Raw genomic sequence first — 19,777 nt, 5'->3', positions numbered from 1 at the left:
AAAGTTAAATTGAGCATCTGGAAAATGAAAAAGATGTAACTAAAAAAAGTGACTTCACAGTCCATCATCAGATTATAAAGTGCCATGTACTGTCTGTGTCTGCTGTCAAATAAATGGCAATAAAAATTTATTAGGAGTGTAATCCAATTGATTGCTATGGTATAAACTTTACATATATATATATATATATATGTGTGTGTGTGTGTGTGTGTGTGTGTGTGTGTGTGCACAAAATATATAATATATACAAAAAGCTTGCAACACATTTTCATTCTAATATAACACCACTGGTGAAGACTAGTTCTAATGCTTTGTCTTAATTTGGCTCCCAGAATTACATGAGAGTCTCTCTGTTTCCAGATGTTGAGGGTCCCTGCCTCCAATTGTAATTTGATTAATCAATAAAGGGTCAGTGGTCAGTAGGTGAGCAGAGAGACCGAGGTAGAACTTTTAGGATTCCCAGGCAAGAAACACAGAGCTAAAGGGACAGAATCACCATGACATCAAAAATACTGGGTCCTGTTTTTGTATCCATTCACTTAGTCTATGGCTTTTTACTGAGGAATTGAGTCCATTGATATTAAGAGATGTTAAAGAAAATGACTGTTGTTTCTTTCTGTTATTTTTTTGCTAGAGGAGGCCTTGTGTTTATGTGGCAAACTTCTTTTGGGCTTTTTGAAAGGGGATTACCTTCTTGCTTTTTCTGGGGTGTAATTTCTCTTCTTGTGCTAGAGTTTTTGATCTATTATCCTTGCAGGGTTGCATATGTTTGAGGATATTGTGTAAATTTGGTTTTGTCATGGACTATCTTGCTTCCCCTTCTATGTTATTTGAGAGTTCTGCTGGGTATAGAGAAGCCTGGGCTGACATTGTTGTTCTCTTGGGGTCTGTAGGACATTTGCCCAAAATCTTCTGGTTTTCATACTCTTTGTTGAGAAGTCTGGTGTAATTCCGTTAGGTCTGCCTTTACATATTACTTGACCGTTGTCTCTTACTACTCTTAACTGGTTTGTGCATTTTGTGTTTTGATTGTTATGTGATGGAAAGAGTTTTTTCCCTTGTCCAGTCTATTTGGAATTTTGTAGGCCTCTTGTATATCCACAGGCATCACTTTTATTAGGTTAGGGACATTTTCTTCTATAATACTGTTGAAGATAGTTACTGGCCCTTTGAGTTGGAAATCTTCACTTTCTTCTATACCTATTACCCTTAGGTCTAGTCTTCTCATTGTGTCCTGGATTTTCTTGATGTTTTGGTTTAGGAGCTATTTGCACTTTGCATTTTCTTTGACTGGGGTGCAATGTTTTCTATGGTCCTTCTGCCCCTTAGAGTCTCTCTTCCCTCTCTTTTGTTCTCTTGTTGATGCTTGCATCTATGACACTTGCTCTCTTTTCTAGGTTTTCTATCTTCAGGTTTGTTTCACTTTGTGATTTATTTTTTTTATTCTATTTCCATGTACAGATTCTGGATGGTTTTATTCAATTATTCACTTGTTTCATCGTGTTTTCCTCTAATTCTTTATGGGATTTTGTGTTTCCTTTTTAAAGGCTTCTATCTGTTCACCTGTGTTCTCTTGTATTCTTTCAGGGAGTTATTTATGTCCTTCTTAAAGTTCTCTATCACCATCATTAGGTGTAATGTGTAATCTGATCCTTGGTTTCTTGGTGTGATGGGGTATCCAGGACTTGGTGTAGTGGGAGAACTGGGTTCTCATGATGCCATGTAGCCTTGGTTTCTGTTGCTTATGTTCTTGTGCTTGCCTCTCAACATCTGGTCATCTCTAGTGTTACCTGATCTTTCTGTCTCTGACTGCATCCTTTCCCTCTTGTGATCCTGGTTGTGTTAGAACTTCTCAGAGTCCAGCTGTCTCTGTGATCCTATGATTCTGGGATCCTGGGATCCTGGGATCCTGGGATCCTGGGATCCTGGGATCCTGGTCTATTCAGAGCATCTCTTATCCTGGGCATGTTAGAGCACCTGGGAGTCTGGTTTCCTCTCAGTGTTGTGGTACTTGGTGTGGAGCCAGCGCCCAAGGTCTGCTAACAACACTGGTTCAAACCTAAAGGAACCTATATTCCTGGCTAGATTCTTCCATCCCTGAATCCTTGGATACCCAGTTACTCCCAGTGCTGGGGCAGATGTTGTGGCACATATTGTGGCCTCTCCTGTGATCCTGTGTGTTTCAGACCACCTTGGAGTTGGGTTCCCTCTGGGTGTTGTAAATGTGGGTGCAGAATCAGCAATTGATGTCTGCCAAGGCACTGTTTCACACCAACAGGGATGCATGCCACTGCTTGGGCCAAGGTTCCTGCATCCTTGGACCCTGTAGGACCCAACAACTGTCAGGGCAATTGTCATACTCACCTCTGATTCTGAGCATGTTACAGCACCTAGGAGTCAATCTTCCTCTGGGTGTTTTGCAACTGGGTGTGGCTCTCTAAAACTTTTAACATGAAGGGGTGCTTTATGTTGCCAGTTACGTTTTTAACATCTAATGAGAAGATCATGTGAATTTTCTTTGAGTTTTTTAATATTGTGGATTAGTCCATGAATTTTTATATAATGAACCAACCTTGCATTTCTGAAATGAAGTCTAGTTGATTGTGGAGAATGATGGTTTTGATCTGTTATTTTTATTCAAATTGCTAGAATTTTATTGAGTATGTTTGCAATGATATGCATAAGCTAAATTTGTCTGACGTTCTTTCTTTGTTGAGTTTTTATTTGGATTAGGTATCAGAGTAATTGTGGCTTCAAAGCTACAATTCTTTTTTAATTTCCTCCGTATCCCTAGTTATAGCTTCATTTTCCTTTCTGATTTTGTAAATTCAGATACCATTTATGTTTCCTTTAGTTAGTTTTGCTTAGAGTTTATCTATCTTGTTGATTTCCTCAAAAATCTAACTTATGGTTTTGTTCATTCTCTGTATCATACTCCTTGTTTCTACTTGTCTGATTTCAGCCCAGAGTCTGACTATTCCTTGTTGTATCATATATACATATATATATGTATATGTGTATGTATATGTATATATGTATAGATAGGTATAGATATAGATATAGATGGAGATATAGATAGAGATAGAGATAGAGATAGAGATGTAGATATAGATAGATGATATAGATAAAGATATAGATACAGATACAGATACAGATACAGATACAGATACAGATACAGATACAGATACAGATATAGATATAGATATAGATATAGCCTGGATCCCCAGGTGGGGAAGGCTCTGAATGGCCATTCTTTCAGTCTCTGCTCCAAACTTTGTGTCCATATTCCCTCCTATAAATATTTTGTTCCTCTTTTAAGAATTAAAGCATCCACACTTTGATCATCCTTCTTCAGCTTCATGTGAACTATGGATTGCATCTTGGGAAATTCGGGGTTGGGGCTAATATCAAGTTGTCTGTGAATGCATACCATGTGTATGTTTTTTAGGATTTGGCTGCCTCATTCAGGATGACATTTTCTAGTTCCATCCATTTGCTTATGAATTTCATGAAGTCATCGCTTTTGATAGCTGAGTAGTACTCTATTTTATAGATGTTTCACATTTTCTGCATTCGTCCCTCTGTTGAAGAGCATCTGGGTTCTTTCCAGCTTCTAGCTATTATAAATAAGGCCTTATGAACATAGTGGAGCATGTGTCTTTGCTACATATTCGAGCATCAGTTGTGTATATGCCCAAGAGTGGTATAAATTTGTCCTCAAGTAGTACAATATTCAATTTTCTGAGGAACCTCCAGACTGATTTCCAGAGTGGTTGTACCAATTTACAATCACAGCAATAATGGAGGAGTGTTCCTCTTTCTCCACATCCTCGCCAGAATCTGTTGTCTCCTGAGTTTTTGATGTTTGCCATTCTGACTGGTGTGAGGTAGAATCTCAGGGTTGTTTTGATTTGAAATTCCCTGATGACTAAGGATGTTGAACAGTTATTTAGGTATTTCTCAGCCATTCAATAATCCTCAGCTAAGAATTTTTTCTTTAGCTCTGTACCCATTTTAATAGGGTTGTTTGTCTCTCTGGAGTCTCACTTCTTAAGTTCTTTGTATGTATTATATATTAACCCTCTATTAGCTGTAGGATTGGAAAAGATCTTTCCCCAATTTGTTGGTGGCCATTTTGTCTTCATGACAGTGTCCTTGGTCTTTCAGAAGCTTTACAGTTTTATGGGGTCCCATTTACTTATTCTTGATCTTAGAGTCTAAGCAATTGATGTAGAATCCCTGCAATTTCTTTATGTGGACAACTAATGCTATGATTTTTCCTCTTAGCACCGCTTTTTGACTCATAAATTTAGGTGTGTTCTGTCATCATTTCACTGAATTCCAAGAAGTTTTTAATTTCTTTCTTTAGTTCTTCCCTGACCAAGTTATTGTTGAGTAGAGAGTTGTTCAGATTCCATGGGTATGTGGATTTTCTTTAGTTTTTGTTGTTATTGAAGTATAGCCTTAGACTGTGGCCATCTGAAAGGATGCATAGGATTCTTTTAATCTTCTTGAATCTGTTTAGGCATGTTTTGTTACCAATTGTAGGCTCAATTATGAAGAAGGCACCATGAGGTGCTAAAAAGAAGTTATATTCTTTTGTTTTGGTGTGAATTGCTCTGGATACATCTATTAAATCCCTTTAGTTCACAACCTCTCTTAGTTTCACTGTGTCTGTGTTTAATTTCTGCTTCTATAACCTCTCCACTGCTCAATGGTGAACATATGTTGGTTACAAATCTGGCTAAGTGTCTGGTAGACCTTTGAAATTTGATTCTAGGAAAAGGAATAATATTTGGCACTTCTTCACATCCCTGAAACATGACCAATACATATGAGCTGACCTTTTAGTAAAGATTGGTATATGAGAATGCTAAAATAATGCAAATAGTAGATGGCATTCCAATCTGATTTCAGAGGGAAGCTAGTGTTCTATCAGGAACTGGGTTGGTAGTCATTAATCTTCTCACCTGTTAATGAATCTGACTACACTCTGTACTATGCATGGAACTTCAAAGTGGCTAAGTTTAAAAATAATATCTACTTTGTTTAGTGGAGAAAGCCTCAAGTCAGATTGGAGTTCAGACAGCGTTATTATTATAATAAGTGTCATCAGGTTTATGAAACACACAAAGAAATGAAGCATAGAGTTTTACACTAAAATTCTCTATAGCATAAAGCAGTGTTACAATATAAAGACATAAATAATAGATATGCAAGGAGCTATAATTGCTAAAGTGCTTAGCCTCCAACTTAATGTAATGTTTCCTGTACTGATGTGTTTTCATAGATGGCTCAAGGGTAGCATATAAACAAAGAAGATTCAAATTTGTGAAATTCAACTTTATTTCAAAAGATGTAGACTTGTGAAAATGTCAGCAAAGAGGTTTCCTCATCATTTATAAATTTCTAGGATACTTGTTTCATTAATACAGGTCACAAGTGGCCTCAACACACAAGCATCAATGGCCCTCTGATATTTTCATGCAATTCCCCCATAGCGCCTTTACTTTGTATATTTTATTCCTATAAAGATAGCATCATATGAGTGATCCTGTTGAGTTTTATTTCCACCTTGAGATATAGCTTGAAATGCTAGTTTACAGAGTCATAAGCACCCTGACATAACCACATTGTCAGTGCAGTCATAAATAGCATTACCTCTCCAGGCAAACAAAGGGTTTGGAAATCTTTTAATACTATATTTGATCTTGTAGAGGTATTTACAAGAAAACACAGATTCTGTGCCATGATTTTTTTCATTCTCTACATCCTGTCTAAACAACACTATTTCACTGATTTCTTCCCTATCCTCTATTTCATACTTTTTGTCTGACCACTCTTCCAATATGGTACCCAGGTCTTGGTGTGTGCTGTGTAATGTATGTGTGATGAATAATATGTAATGAGTGATGTATGTTTATGTGTGTGATATAGATGTCTCATCTACAGATGAGCACTCAGAGTCACTAATTCACAGAGAAAGTTTTACCAGTTTTGAATCTTTGCATTAACCTTACCCATTATGAAAAGAAGTTTATCTGATCAAAACTGAGATCAGTACAAAACTAAATGAAGACTTCATGATTATTTTGAGAACAATACTATTTAACCTATGAGTAGGATGTTCCTCCCTAGGGTCTATGACCTGTAGTTTGATATTTGACTATTTTTACAGGATAAGCCATAAAATAAATACTTCCTGTAGAGCAGTCTTCACATTCCAGAATAAAATCATCTACTCCCCTTACTGGTCATGCCACAGTGTCTATGACTTCCATGAGCAAGTTCCAATACAACATATTATCTTCAATGTCTATTTATCCTTCTCTGCCTTCATAATGTCATCTATAGCACTGTAAAAATCTAGGCATCAGGAAGAAGTTTCTGGCTAGTTTCATATTAATTTCTCAATAGCCTGCCTTCTTAAATGGGCAGGGACTTCAGAAAAAGTCTCCACTTTAAATCTGGTGTACAACTAAGAATAATATCATTAATGTTGTTTATTTTAACTCTATTGAATAAATGACCAAAGAAGTATAACATACCTAGCAATGAGATTTTCATAAAACTGTACATGTCTTCTCTTTGAGTGAGCAAAGAATCTTTCTCCTATGAATACTTTCTGAGTTCTCTATTAAGTAGAAGTTGCTCAGTAGGACATAGAAAACTTCTGTTAACTTGCACAAGCTTCTGTGAGTTTAAAGATTGTTTTATTTCTGTACCAATGCTCCTCCCAAGAATCTACTATACATGCAGACCGACAGGAGCCGGATGTAGATCGCTCCTGAGAGACACAGCCACAATACAGCAAATACAGAGGCGAATGCCAGCAGCAAACCACTGAACTGAGAATAGGACCCCCGTTGAAGGAATCAGAGAAGGAACTGGAAGAGCTTGAAGGGGCTCGAGACCCCATATGTACAACCATGCCAAGCAACCAGAGCTTCCAGGGACCAAGCCACTACCTAAAGACTATACATGGACTGACCCTGGACTCTGACCTCATAGGTAGCAATGAATATCCTAGTAAGAGCACCAGTGGAAGGGGAAGCCCTGGGTCCTGCTAAGACTGAACCCCCAGTGAACTAGACTGTTGGGGGGAGGGCGGCAATGGGGGAAGGGTTGGGAGGGAAACACCCATAAGGAAGGGGAGGGGGGAGGGGGATGTTTGCCCGGAAACTGGGAAAGGGAATAACACTCGAAATGTATATAAGAAATACTCAAGTTAATAAAAAAAATGAATCTACTATACAATGCTGGCAGCTTAGCTTTCATTATAGAGGTTGATGAAAATCAATACGGACTAGTGATCAATTGTAGAATACCTAGCCTGAGAATACCATGAAGGGAGAAAGGGCTTCTCTCTCTCTCTCTCTCTTTCTCTCTCTCTCTCTCTCTCTCTCTCTCTCTCTCTCTCTCTCTCTCTCTCTTCACTTCCTTTTATTTTCATGGAGCAACAATCTGTCACATCTTTTAAATTTGTGTGCTATCCTGAATTGTCACATACCCAATAGGCACTTGCATAGCCAACAATAGACTGGGTCTACAAACCTGTGAGTTGAAAAACCATTTTCTTCTTCTTTTTTTTTCTTTTCTTTTTTTCGGAGCTGGGGACCGAACCCAGGGCCTTGCAGTTGCTAGGCAAGTGCTCTACCACTGAGCTAAATCCCCAACCCTGAAAAACCATTTTCAATTGAATTATGTATTTTCTAATTAAAGTTACTAATGCAGGTACATCCTCAATATTTATTAATGCTACTTCTGTGTATGGTCAACCTGTGAACCTGTTTTGTTCATGAACTTTAGGTTATGAATCCATGTCTTACTCTGGATCCTTTTAAATTCATATTGTTAAGGTCTTTGTTTTACACGTGGGTCTATATTACTGAATTCTGTTTTTAATGACTTCATTTCATTTCTTTTTTAAAAAAAAAAAAACCTTGGTTCAACTTTTCACTTCCTTGTCTATGATGTTTCTTGAGTCTGTAAGGCAAGAGAAATGGTGATATGCTGCCAGGGCTGCCAGTATGAGATCTTTGTTTACATGTAGCTTTGGGCATATTTCCCATGATTCAGTTAATAACTCTACTTAATTGCCAATATAGGTAGCATAATTGATCTAATTGTTTTAAAGAGTAGGACATGAAGTATCAAAGGTGATACAGTACAGAAACTGATAGAAGGCAGAAGAAAGCACTCTTCAAAGTACCTTATATACTTATGTGAAAAATTCTCCAAATATTAAAAAAAAGAACCCTTTTGTTCTAAGACATGCCTGTCTGAGCACTCAGGTGGATGTTTCTTAGTTATCTGTGGTGATTATGATCATTCTTGCTGAGCCATCACTCCACACTCTCTTCCCTAGGCTTTCAAATGCTTGCTCATCATCTAAGATAGTTTGTAGTTTAAAAGTGTGTGAATCATAGAATATAATAGTATGCATATTGGAGCCAGAAGATTTAAATCTTTATAATAATTTCATTGATGTAAAAACATTTCTTCAACAGCGAATCTAAAGCTTTTCCAAGTATCACTGCAGCCATAGAAACTTCTAGAAATGCCAGAGTCCCCAAAGACTAGGCTTAGACATTTTATTTCTGTAATAGGTATGTATAGTTTCCTTCTATAATTTCACAGGTATGAAATAGAATTATCAGCAATTTCAGACCCCTTCTGATTTTTTCACTGAAAATACAAGTTTATAGAATTTGTTTTACAATTCAATATTTTTCAAATTCAAGAATATTTAGTGAATTAAAGAATACACATTAATAGTGGTATTCTATTTCTCTTGGATTTATTGGCAGATATTAATTTTACACAGTAATGTGTTTCATCATGACATTTGATACATGCAAACAAGAAATACTGATCATATTAAATCCTGGAAGATAATGTAATTATTCTATGGAAGAAAAGGTAATAAACTAAGGTTCTAGGTTCTTGTTGAATAAAATATTACCAGGAAAAAAATAACAAAGATGTCAAATAAAAGGAAATAAGAGTATTATTCACTACACCAAAGCAAAATACACTGAATGTAAAATGCTATAATTAAACCTGTCAACACTTAGACATGCAATATGCCCTATTCAGAACACAGAATCACCATGCAGATGATGTTCCCTTAAAGGTGTGGTCTTTCAAGGACTCTCAATGTAGATAATTCCTTAGACCCATATAGGCCTTCATATCTTAATAATTTGGGGGCTGAAGATTTTGTATTAGATAGTTTGTTAATATCCTCTTCCCTAGGTAAGACTATTTCTTCAACTCACCATTTCGCAATTGCCTCTGATTCTTTGTATAAGACTTAGGCCCTGTGGGCTGTCCTTAACCCTCTTCTGAAAACATACATAGAAGAAATATTTAGAACAAGGAGATTGTTTTCATGCATGTAAGAATATATATATGTACATATGTATATTACATATATGCATATACGTGAGTGTGTGTGTGCGTGTGTGTGTGTGTGTGTGTGTGGTGTGATGCATAGCATATATATATGCAGGTTAAAAAAATTAATGAGAATAGATGCCAAGAATACCAAGAAAAACATATACATGAGACTTGGAGAAAAAAGGAAAAAATATGTAACTATCTTGTAACCTTAAAATTAAAGAAATAATTTAAAATATTCCAGCGGTATACACTATAAAGGAAGTGAATACCAATAAAAGTTAATTGAAAAGAAAACAGTGATCTAGAACATTAAGACTAGTAACTCACCAATTAAAGCTATAGATGAAGGCAAGAAAGAGAAATATAAAATGATATGTAGGGAAAGAAATCTAAATTTTTCAAGAAGAGATAAAATGAAATGATCATCGAATGTGCAACCAATAACCAATGTTCTTTTTTTTTTAACCACACTAGCAATGTGGTTTTATGTGCATGACAGAGTACTAGTGAAAAAAATCACTATAAGAGGCTTGGAGAAGGAGTAGATTCAGTCACTAACAACTCTGTTCCAGTAAGCATGAGTACCCGAGTTCAGATCCTCAGCACCAAGGTCAAATTTAGTTGGCATTGAATATAAACCTACAGCTCTAGTATTCTGAGGATTGGAGTCATGTAGATTTCCTGTTTGGCAGAAATTTTCCGTTTTCAGAGAAGAACCCTGTGTCAAATCAATGAGATAAAGAATTAGATGGCAGAATATCCAACGTTTAATTGTAGTCTCCTCATGAATATGCTTATGTGCACATATGTGAATATATAATACCATAAAATACAATTATAATAGTAATAATAATAATTAATAACAATAATAAATTAAAACTAAATAATACAAAATATGTAGTAAATAATACAAAATATATACTGAAGCTCAAATAAAATATGGCTGATAGTACGCAAACCAATTGCACTCAAAATCACAATTAATGAAAATAAATTTCTGGGCCACCTATAGACTCGTAATTACATAAAACTGTGAGGTCTGTACCTAGACAGCACAGTAGAGCTGACTTGAATGTGGACACTGAGAGTGAGCCATTTTTAGGGCAGATGTTACTATGGTCAGGATAGACAGATCTGGCACTGCCTATTGCCTGCCTCCTGTGTAATGCCTTCTTTCAGCGTTTACATACCCATTTGCATACATGAAGTTTTATAATCATGGAAACATACACATGTACAGAAACACATACAAAAAAACCCAGCAAAGACTCAGTCTTATAAAATGTATCATCACAGCAGTGGTGGCACACTCCAGCACTCAGGAGGCAGTGGAATGTATATCACTCTGAGATTTAGGCCAACACGTTCTATAGGGAAAGTTTCAGGACAGCAGTCACTATACATAGAACTGTACACAGAACACACTGTATCTAAAAACAAAAGAAACAAACAACACAACAACATACAACAATAACAAGAGCAAGACAACCACAACAATTACAAAAAATGGTGTTTGAGTCTATATACACTGATTTGTCGATACTTATTTTTATATGAAATATACATGAATGGTATCACACAATCATGAGTATGATAGAAGTGAATGTTTCAACTCATTTACTAGAAGGGATTCAGGTTGTAAGAGATGTCATTAAATACAAATTTAAACTTGAATAAATCTAGATTATGGTTTCATACTGAATAAGTATACAATTATAAGTCTACAATTTCTGGAACCTCTATCATGTCACTTCTTATTTTGTTCTCTCTCTCTCTCTCTCTCTCTCTCTCTCTCTCTCTCTCTCTCTCTCTCTCACTTAGATTTCAGTCTTTGAAGCTAATACTTATGAACCTGTGCTATTTCCATCATTTTATCAGATGACCACTAAGGGTACTTCTCTGGTCTTAAGCATGGTTTCATTTTTGTGCATTTTGGATGGAAATGTATAGTTATTTATCACAGATGAGTATAAATGTATTTACTTTGTCTAAGATTTTATCCCGAAGATGGAAAGAAACATCATCTGTTTATCCTTTGCTGAAATTATCTCATTTTATTCAGGAGAGTGATTGGTGTTTACCACAGCATAATTGTGACAAATCCAGGAAAACAATATAATTCATGGTGACACTGACTATTTCTCAGGTGTGTTCTTTAGAAGACAGAAATATCTACATCAATGGAGAATCTGAGTCATCATCTTACAATAGAAAGTCATTAGTGGTAAGGGGTTTATCTATGTTGTTGATTCTCTAAGAGAACCAGCTTTTTTGTTTTGTCGATTCTTTCTATTGTTCTCTTTATTTCTATTTGGTTGATCTTCACCCTGAGTTTGACTATTTCCTTCTATCTACTCTTTTTGAGTGAGTTTGTTTCTTTTTATTTTAATGCTCTCAGGTGTGCTGTTAAGTTCCTATTATAATGTCTCTCCAGTTTCTTTACCAGGGCAATTAGTACTATGAATTTTTCTCTTAGCACTGCTTTGTGTCCCCTAATTTGGATATGATGTGTCAACATTTTCATTAAATTCCAGGAAATCTTTAATCTCTTTCTTTATTTCTTCCCTGACTAAATTATCATTGAGTATAGAATTGTTCAGTTTACAAGGGTATGTGGGCTTTCTGTTGCTTTTGCTGTTATTGAAGACCAGCCTTAGGACATGATCTGATAGGGTGCATGGGATTATTTCAATCTTCTTGCATCAGTTGAAGGTTGTTTTGTGAAAAATTATATGGTCAATTTTTGAGAGGGTAACATGAGGTGCTGAAAAAAGGTGTATTCTTTGGCTGTAGGGTGAAATGTTTTGCAGATATCTGTTAAGTCTATTTGGGTAATAACTTTTATTAGTTTCACTGTGTTTCTGTTTAAATTCTGTTTCAAGGACCTGTCCATTGGTAAGAGTAGGGTGTTGAAGTCTCCCACTATTATTGTTTGGGGTTTAATGTGTGTTTTGAGCTTTAGTAAAGATTCTTTTATGAATGTGGGTGCCCTTGCATTTGGGGCATAGATTTTCAGAATAGAGACTTTTCCTTGGTGGATTTTCCCATTGATCAAAATAAAGTGTCCTTTGTCATCACATTTGATAACATCTGGTTGTAAATCTACTTTATTGCATATTAGGATAGCAACTTCAACTTGTTTCTTGTGACCTTTTTTTTGGAAGAACTTTTTTAATCTTTTACTCTGAGACAGTGCCCGTCTTTATTATTGAGGTGTGTTTCTTATTTGGAGGGAAATGTTGGATATTGTTTGCATATCCACTCTGTTAATTTATGACCTTTTATAGGTGAGTTGAATCCATTGGTATTGAGAGATATTAAAAAGAGATGACTGTTGGTTTCTGGTATGTTTGCTTTTTATAGATGGCTTTATTTGCGTGTGATTCTCTACTTCTAGTTCTGTTGTGAGATGAGTAATATCTTTTTTGGTGTAGGTACTTTCTCTGTGTTGGAGTTTTCCTTCCAGGATTCTGTGTACGGCTGGATTGGTTGATCAATATTATATAAAATTGGTTTTGTCCTGGAATACTTTGGTTTTTCCATCAGTGTTGATTGAGAGTTTTGCTGGGTATAGTAGCCAAGGCTGGCATGTATGTTCTCTTACAGTCTGTATGACTCTTACCATGCTCTTCTGTCTTTCAGTGTCTCTGTTGAGAAGTCTGCTGTAATTCAGATAGTTCTAAATTTTATGTTACTAGGCCCCCTTTTCCTTATAATATTCTTTTCTTTGTTCTGTATATTTAGTGTTTTGGTTATTATGTGACAATTCTTCTTTTCTGGTCCCATTTGTTTGGTGTTCTATTAGCTTCTTGGACCTTTATGACCATTTCTTTTGTTAGGTTGGGGAAGTTTTCTTCTATGATTTTGTTGAGGACATTTTCAGATCCTTTGAGCTGGGATTTTTCATTTTCCTATATTCCAGTTATTCTTATGTTTGATCTTTTTATCATGTCCTGAATTTCCTGGGTGTTTTGGGTTAGGAATTTTTTTTTTTAGGTTTTGAAATTTCTTTGACAGTTGTGACTATCTTGTCTACAGAATCTTTAACACTTGAGATTCTCTCTTCTATCTCTTGTATTCAGTTGGTGATACTTATATCTGTATTTCCAGACATTTTCCCAAGGTTTTCTGTTTCCAGGTCTGCTTCCATTTTTGTTTTCTTTCTTGTTTCTATTTCCACTTATAGATCTTGGACTACTTTATGCAATTCCTTTACCTGTTTGATTGTGTTTCCTTGTGTTTTTAAAGGATTTATTTGTTTCCTCTTTAAGGGCTTCTAATTTTTTAATCTGTGTTTTCCTGTAATTTTTTTGAGTGAATTCATATCCTCTTTAAAGGACTATTATCTTCATGAGGTAGGATTTTAGGTCAGCTTCCTCATTTTCAGGTATGTGGTGTATTCAGGGCTTTCAGGGGTGGATTTCAAGGCCCATATCTAATCATAATAAAAGCAATTTACTGCAAATCAACTGCCACTATCAAATTAAATGGAGCGGCACACAAAACAATCCCACTAAAATCAAGGACAAGGATGTCCACCCTTCCCAACTCGATTCAATATAGTAACATGTTAAGGAGGATATGAAGAAAGAGGAACACTTTCCTTTGATGGTATGATAACAAAATACCACTCTTGCAAATATAGCCAAAATATGCCACACCATGCCGCATGGGCACCTGTTCCTCTACGTTTATAGCAGCCTTATTTGTAAAAGCCAGAATCTGGAAACAGACCAGATATACCACAACAGAAAAATGGATACTCAAAATGTGGTTCATTTACACAATGCAATACTACTCAACTAATATGAATGGGGACTTCCTGATTTTGCCCTCTGTTCCCAGAACCAGCTGAAAGAAAGGAAGAGAAAAGGTCTACAGGAGTGCTGACACACAGAGCTACAGGAGGGTCAAGCTACTGTCAGAAAAAGGAAGGCAAGCTAATACCAGAGACAACCTGATGGCTAGACGCAAGCGAAGGAACCTAAGCAAAAGAAACCAGGAATACTTGGCATCATCAGAGCCCAGTTCTCCCACCAAAGAAAATACTGGATATACAAACACATCAGACAAGCAAGATGTAGATTTAAACTCACATTTTATGATGTTGATGGAGGACTTTAAGAAAGATATAAATAACTCTCTTAAAGAAATACAGGGCAACAAAAGTAAACAAGTAGATGTCCTTAAAGAGGAAACACAAAAATCTCTTAAAGAATTCCTAGGAAGCACAACTAAACAGTTGAAGAAATTGAACAAAACCATCCAGGGTTTAAAAACGGAAACAATAAAGAAAGCACAAGGGAGACAACCCTGGAGATACAAATCCTAGACAAGAGATCAGGAATCACAGATGCAAGAATCACTAACAGAATACAAGAGATAGAAGAGAGAATCTCAGGGGCAGAAGATACCACAGGAAACACTGATGCAACCATCAAAGATAATATAAAACACGAAAAATTCCTAACCCCCAAAATCCAGAAAAGGCAGAGCACAATGAGAAGACCAAAATTAAGGATAATAGCTAGAGAAAAGAGTGAAGACTCCCAATTTAAAGGGTCAGTAAATATATTCAACAAAATTATAGAAGAAAACCTCCCTACCTTAAAGCAAGAGATGCCCATAAACATACAAGAAGCCTACAGAACTCCAAATAGATTGGACCAGAAGAGGAATTCCTTCTGTTACATAATAGTGAAAACAGCAAATACATAAAACAAAGAATATTAAAAGCACTAAAGCAAAATGGTCAAGTGACATATAAAGGCATACCTATAAGAATTGCACCATACTTCTCAAGAGAGACTATGAAAGCCAGAAGATCCTGGGCATATATCATACAGACCCTATGAGAAAACAAATGCAGCCACAGCTACTATATCCAAAAGAATTCTCAATTAACATAGATGGAGAAACAATATAGTCCATGACAAAACCAAATTTATACAATATCTTTCTACAAATCCAGCCCTACAAAGGATAAGAGATGGAAAACTCCAATACAAGGAGGGAAACTCTATAGTAGAAAAAGCAAGAAAGTAATCTTCTTGTAATGAAATCAAAAGAAGTGAGACACAAATATAATTCAACCTCTAAATATGAAAATAAGAGGAGGCAACAATCACTATTCCTTAATATCGTTCAACACCAATGGACTCAATTCCCTAGTAAAAAGACATAGAGTAACAGACTGGATACATAGAGAGGACCCATCATTTTGTTGCATAGAGGAAACATACTTCAGAAACAAAGACAAACACTACCTCAGAGTAAAAGGTTGGAAAACAATTTTCCAAGCAAATGGTCCAAAGAAACAAGCTGGAGTAGCCGTGCTAACATCAAATAAAATCAACTTTCAACCAAAAGTCATCTAATAAGAAAAGGAAGGATGCATCATATTCACCAAGGAAAAATGAACCAATATGAACTCTCAATCCTAGATATCTATGCTCCAAATGCAAGGGCACCTACATTAAGAAAAGAAACCTTACTAAATTTCAAATAACACATTGCACCTCAATCAATAATAGTAGGAGATTTCAGGACTCCACTCTCATGAACGGAGAGAACACAGAAATGGAAATTAAACAGAGACATGGAGAAACTAACAGAAATTATGAACCAAATGCACTTAACAGATATTCATACAACATTCCATCCTAAAACAAAAGAATATAACATGTTCACAGGACCTCATGGCACCTTCTCCAGAATTGACCATATAATCAGTCACAAAACGGGACTCAGCAGATACAGGAAGATAGAAATAATTCCATGTATCCTATGAGATAACCATGAACTAAGGCTGGTCTTTAATAACAACAATAACGACAGAATGCCCACATACACATAGAAGTAGAACAACATTCACTCGATAACTTGTTCAAGGAAGAAATAAAGAATTTAAATAAATACTTATTAGAATTTAATGAAAATGAAGATACAACATACCCAATGAAAGCAGTGCTAAGAGGCAAACTCATAGCTCAGAGTGCCTCCAAAAAGAAACAGGAGCCCTGCACCCAAATCCTGTAGTGAAGAGAGCTGAACACCCAGGAGTGCAGACATATTGAGACTTCAGGACAGACTGCCACCTCTGCACACCTCTGCCTACATCCCTGGACCAAGGGGAAACTGTACAGTGCCTCTGGACATAGTGATTTAGGAACAGACAGCCGCCAGTATGCACAGTTTTGGTCTGTGCCCAGGACTGAACTGAACCAGCCAAACAGCTCCCTGCACCCAAATCCTGTGGGGTAGAGAGCTGGACCCTCAGAAGTGTGGATACTCCTGAGAAATCAGAGGAGACTACCCTCTGCTCACAGTCCAAAACCAAGAGGGAATCGCCTAGTGCCAACTGTGACCCATGGGTGCAAGGACCTAGGAGCAATCAGAGGCAGGATCCTTTGATTCCTGCCCATACCTAGAGCTGAAAGACAGTCTCCAGGAGTACCAACACACCTGAAATCAGAGCACCTGTTCTCAGCAAAGTCTGAAAGAAAACAGGAAAACAGTTCTACAGGACTGCTGACACAGAGGCCTACAGCAGGGACAAGTCACTCCCAGAAACAGCAAGTCAAGCAAACACGAGAGACTACACAATGGCTAGAGGCAAGCACAGGAACCTAAGCAACAGAAACCAAGTATACTTGGCATCATCAGAGCCCAGTTCTCCCACCAAAAAAATACTGGATATACAAACATACCAGAAAAGCAAGATTTAGATTTAAAAATTATATTTTTATTGAAAATCATGGAGGATTTTAAGAAAGACATAAAGAACTCCCTTAGTGAAATACAGGAAAACATAAGTTAACAAGTAGAAGCCCTTAGAGAGCAAGCACAAAAATCCCTGAAAGAATTACAGGAAAACACAACCGAACAGGTGGAGGAATAAAAATGGGAATAGAAACAATAAAGAAAGCTCAAAGTGAGACAAGCCTGGATATAGAAAACAAAGGAAGAGACAAGGAGCCATAGATACAAGCACCACTAACAGAATACAAGAGATAGAAGGGAGAACCTCAGGGACTGAATATACCATAGAAAACATTGGCACAACTTTCAAAGACAATGTAAAACTCAAAAAGCTCCTAGCCCAAAAGATACAGGAAATCCAGGACACAAATGAGAAGATCAAACCTAAGGAAATCTAAAGAAAGATGCCCATAAACATACAAGAAGCCTACAGAACTCCAAACAGATTGGACCAGAAAAGAAACTTCTGCCGTCACATAATAGTCAAAACACCAAATGCACAAAACAAAGAAAGAATATTAAAAGCAGTAAGGGAAAAAGGTCAAGTAACACATAAAGGCAGACCTATCAGAATCACACCAGACTTCTCACCAGAAACTATGAAAGCCAGAAGATCCTAGACAGATGTCATACAGACCCTAAGAGAACACAAATGCCAGCCAGAGAGATAGACAGATCAATTTGCAAATTCATTTAGAATAACAAAAAAACCCAGGATAGCTAAAACTATCCTCAACAATAAAAGGACTTCTGAGGGGATCACTATCCCTGAACTCAAGCAGTGTTGCAGAACAATAGTGAGAAAAAGTGTATGGTATTGGTACAGAGACAGAAAGATAGATAATTGGAATAGAATTGAAGACCCAGAAATGCACCCACACACCTATGGTCACTTGATTTTTGACAAAGGGGCCAAAACCATCCAATGGAAAAAAGATAGCATTTTCAGGAAATGGTGCTGGTACAACTGGAGATCAGCATGTAGAAGAATACATATTGATCCATGCTTATCACCCTGTACAAAGCTTAAGTCCAAGTGGATCAAGGACCTCCACATCAAACCAGATACACTCAAACTAATAGAAAAAGTGGGGAAGCATCTCGAACACATGGGCACTGGAGAAAATTTCCTGAACAAAACACCAATGGCTTATGCTCTAAGATCCAGAATTGACAACTGGGATCTCATAAAACTACAAAGCTTCTGTAAGGCAAAGGACACTGTTGTTAGGACAAAACGACAACCAACAGATTGGGAAAAGATCTTTACCAATCCTACAACAGATAGAGGGCTTATATCCAAAATATACAAAGAACGCAAGAAGTTAGACCGCAGGGAGACAAATAACCCTATTAAAAAATGGTGTTCAGAGATAAACAAAGAATTCACAGCTGAGGAATGCCTAATGGTGGAGAAGCACCTAAATAAATGTTCAACATCTTTAGTCATAAGGGAAATGCAAATCAAAACAACCCTGAGATTTCACCTCACACCAGTGAGAATGGCTAAGATCAAAAACTCAGGTGACAGCAGATGCTGGAGAGGATGTGGAGAAAGAGGAACACTCCTCCATTGTTGGTGGGATTGCAGACTGGTACAACCATTCTGGAAATCAGTCTGGAGGTTCCTCAGAAAGTTGGACATTGAACTACCTGAAGACCCCGCGATACCTCTCTTGGGCATATACCCAAAAGATGCCCCAACATATAACAAAGCCACGTGCTTGATTATCTTCATAGCAGCCTTATTTATAATAGCCAGAAGCTGGAAAGAACTCAGATGCCCTTTAACTGAGGAATGGATACAAAAAATGTGGTACATCTACACAATGGAATATTACTCAGCTATCAAAAACAACGACTTTATGTAATTCATAGGCAAATGGATGGAACTGGAGAATATCACCATGAGTTAGGTAACCCAATCACAGAAAAACACACATGGTATGCACTCATTGATAGGTGGATATTAGCCCAAATGTTCAAATTACCCTAGATGCACAGAACACATGAAACTCAAGAAAGATGACCAAAATGCTGATGCTTCACTCCTTCTTTAAAAGGGGAACAAGAATACCCTTGGGAGGGAATAGGGAGGCAAAGTTTAGAACAGAGGCAGAAGGAACACCCATTCAGAGCCTGCCCCACATGTGGCCCATACATATACAGCCATCCAATTAGACAAGATGTATGAAGCAAAGAAGTGCAGGCGGACAGGAGCCGGATGTAGATCTCTCCTGAGAGACACAGCCAGAATACAGCAAATACATAGGTGAAAGCCAGCAGCAAACCACTGAACTGAGAACAGGACCCCCGTTGAAAGAATCAGAGAAAGGACTGAAAGCGATTGAAGGGGCTTGAGACCCCATATGAACAACAATGCAAACCAACCAGAGCTTCCAGGGACTAAGCCATTAGCCAAAGACTATACATGGACTGACCCTGTACTCCAAATGCATAGGTAGCAATGAATAGCCTAGTAAGAGCACCAGTGGAAGGGGAAGCCCTTGGTCCTGCCAAGACTGAAACCCCAGTGAACATGATTGTTGGGGGAGGGCGGTAATGGGGGGAGGATGGGGAGCGGAACACTGATATAGAGCGGAGGGGAAGG

The 19,777-nt window shown here is 37.1% G+C and overlaps 1 protein-coding gene across 4 annotated transcripts in view; it reads right to left on the bottom strand.

The window, feature by feature from the left end:
• Adgre4 (adhesion G protein-coupled receptor E4) overlaps positions 1-19,777 on the bottom strand; it is a 155,089-nt gene that overhangs the window by 2,511 nt on the left and 132,801 nt on the right. For 3 of the 4 annotated variants that reach the window (XM_039084035.2, XM_063267567.1, NM_001007558.2), the window contains one exon: positions 8,779-10,123. The exons of the other annotated variant lie outside the window; for it this stretch is intronic. In XM_039084035.2, coding sequence (XP_038939963.1) covers positions 9,953-10,123 — 171 coding nt within the window. In that variant the 3' untranslated portion in view covers positions 8,779-9,952. Of the gene's footprint in view, positions 1-8,778; positions 10,124-19,777 lie in introns of those variants that run through there. 4 annotated transcript variants of the gene reach the window in all.

Source organism: Rattus norvegicus, chromosome 9 (genome assembly GCF_036323735.1).
Source record: "Rattus norvegicus strain BN/NHsdMcwi chromosome 9, GRCr8, whole genome shotgun sequence".
Taxonomy (NCBI): domain Eukaryota; kingdom Metazoa; phylum Chordata; class Mammalia; order Rodentia; family Muridae; genus Rattus; species Rattus norvegicus.
Note: the sequence above shows the minus strand (reverse complement) of the source record. Positions and strands in the feature narration are given on the sequence as shown.